Genomic DNA, 2,137 nt, shown 5'->3' with positions numbered 1-2,137 from the left:
TCGTTCCTGCTGGCTTGGGTATCGAGTCGAATGTTTGAATGAGGGCGGGCTTTGATACGACCGGTCAGAAACAGCCAGCTTCGACACGAGATTCCACGGCATAACCCAATCCCTTCGAGCGAATATAGCCGTCTGTGTGTGAGAGGACTTGGAGGCTGGCAGCATTCTTGAAGGCACGTTTGTCCTGTCTGGAGGGGTAGCCTCACTCTGAAATCTCCCTCCTATCATGCAACCGTACGACTTGATCGGCCTGCTGGTCGCGGGCGGGTTTTTCGCGTTCTGGGATGCGTTTGGCATCGGTGCCAACGACGTGGCCAACTCGTTCGCCAACTCGGTGGCTGCGCGCACGATCACGCTCAAGCAAGCGTGTATCATTGCCGTGTTCACCGAGTTCGGGGGTGCTGTCCTGATGGGCGCCGAAACCACGGCCGCCATCAAGAACAGCATCATTGACATCAAGTTGTGGCAAGCGGTGCCGGAGCAGTTGATGTTTGCGTTCATGTGTGCGCTTGTGGCGTCGTCGTTCTGGGTCATCACAGCGTCCAGGTTTGGGTTCCCCGTCTCGACGACCCACTCGATTGTGGGTGCGATTGCTGGTGCGGGTATTGCCAAGTTTGGCTTCAGTGCGATCAATGCGTCCGAGTTCTGGAAGATTGTCTTGTCCTGGGTGGTGTCGCCCGGCGTGGCTGGTGTATTGGCGTCCATCTTTTACTTGATCACCAAGTTCACCGTGCTCAAATCGCCCAACTCGCTGCAGCGCGGCCTGGCCTCCATCCCGCTCTTCTTTATGTTCACGCTCTCGATCTGTTTGTTCTTCGTGATCAACAAGGCGCCCAAGGGGATCGACTTGTCCAAGGACGCGAACAACACGTCGGAGAACTGGACCAAGGTGTTGCTGATCTCGCTCATTGGCGGTGGCGTCGTCGTCGGACTGTTTGTGTGGCTGTTCATCGTGCCGTACTTTCGCCGCCTGCTCGTGGACGAAGAATCGTTGCGCTGGTACCACATGCTCTACATTCGGTGCGTGCCGACGCAGCCCAAGATCGAAGACTTGGAGGCTTGGTTGGAAGGCCACGCGAGCAAGGTGAAGAAGGACGACGCCAAGTATGCTGAGATCGAGACCCCTGTGGTCGCCAACGCGGACGCGTTTGCCGTGGAAGACAAGCCGGAGGCCGAGACGAAGAAGAGCTGGTTGTCGATGTTTACGCATGGGGTGAACGTCGATGTGGTGACGGTGGAAGGCGAGTTCATGGAGAACATGCATGCGAAGGCGGAGAAGCACAGCAGCAAGACCGAGTACTTGTTTTCGTACTTGCAAGTGGCGACGGCTGCGTTTGCGTCGTTCGCGCACGGTTCGAACGATGTGGCGAACGCGTCGGGTCCGTTCTCGGCCATGTTGACGATCTACGAGACGGCCAAGATCCCTGGCAAGAACGTGCCTGTGCCTTTCTGGTTGTTGGCTGCCATGGGGATTGCGATCGACTTGGGTCTCGTCTTGTACGGGTACAACATCATGAAGGTGTTGGGGAACCACATCACGTACCAGTCGCCGTCGCGTGGGTTCACGATGGAATTGGGTGCGTCGTTTACGGTGATTGTCGCGTCGTTCTTGGGTCTGCCTGTGTCGACGACGCACTGCATCACGGGGTCGACGGTCGCCGTCGGGATGTGCAACGGCGAGCTCTGGAGCATCAACTGGCGCATGGTGTTGTGGATCATCTTTTCGTGGGTGATCACGTTGCCCATTACGGCGACGATTTCCGGTCTCCTCTTTTCCTTCAAGTACGGCTGGTAGAATCATGCCATTAGATGATAGATGCCATTCGAGGCAACGCTGTTAACTTTATGAATTATTGTCCTGTATTGCTGCTACAAGTGTGATGGTGGCCATCGTAGCCCTGTGCTCAAGTCGTCGTGTCTCCATCGAGGAGGCTTGCCTTGGGTGGGGCGAACGACGTGTTGGCTGCGTTCTCAAGTCGTCTGGCTGACGATGGTCGTGACAACCCGAGTGAGAGCTGCCACCGAAACCGTGACACTCTTTCTACCTCTTCAGTACGACTTGTTCAGAGTGATTCTGTCCGCAGCACACAGTCGCAACAACTGCCTGCGCAAGGCTGGCGACCCAACAGTGTGGCAT

General features: G+C 56.5%; 1 protein-coding gene across 1 annotated transcript; it reads left to right on the top strand.

Annotated features, from left to right (window-relative positions):
- On the top strand, positions 1-1,874 carry H310_14416 (hypothetical protein). Its single transcript, XM_008882273.1, has one exon. The coding sequence runs from the start codon at positions 227-229 to the stop codon at positions 1,793-1,795; it is 1,569 nt and encodes a 522-aa protein (XP_008880495.1). The 5' UTR covers positions 1-226; the 3' UTR covers positions 1,796-1,874.
- The last annotated feature ends 263 nt before the right edge of the window (positions 1,875-2,137 follow it).

Source organism: Aphanomyces invadans (assembly GCF_000520115.1).
Source record: "Aphanomyces invadans strain NJM9701 unplaced genomic scaffold supercont1.69, whole genome shotgun sequence".
Lineage (NCBI taxonomy): Eukaryota > Oomycota > Saprolegniomycetes > Saprolegniales > Verrucalvaceae > Aphanomyces > Aphanomyces invadans.
The sequence above is the reverse complement of the archived record's forward strand: the minus strand, read 5'-3'. Positions and strand labels throughout refer to the sequence as shown.

Bases quoted from the DNA above. Each gene is read 5' to 3' on its own strand.
- H310_14416 (XM_008882273.1), top strand. From the start codon at position 227: ATGCAACCGTACGACTTGATCGGCCTGCTGGTCGCGGGCGGGTTTTTC.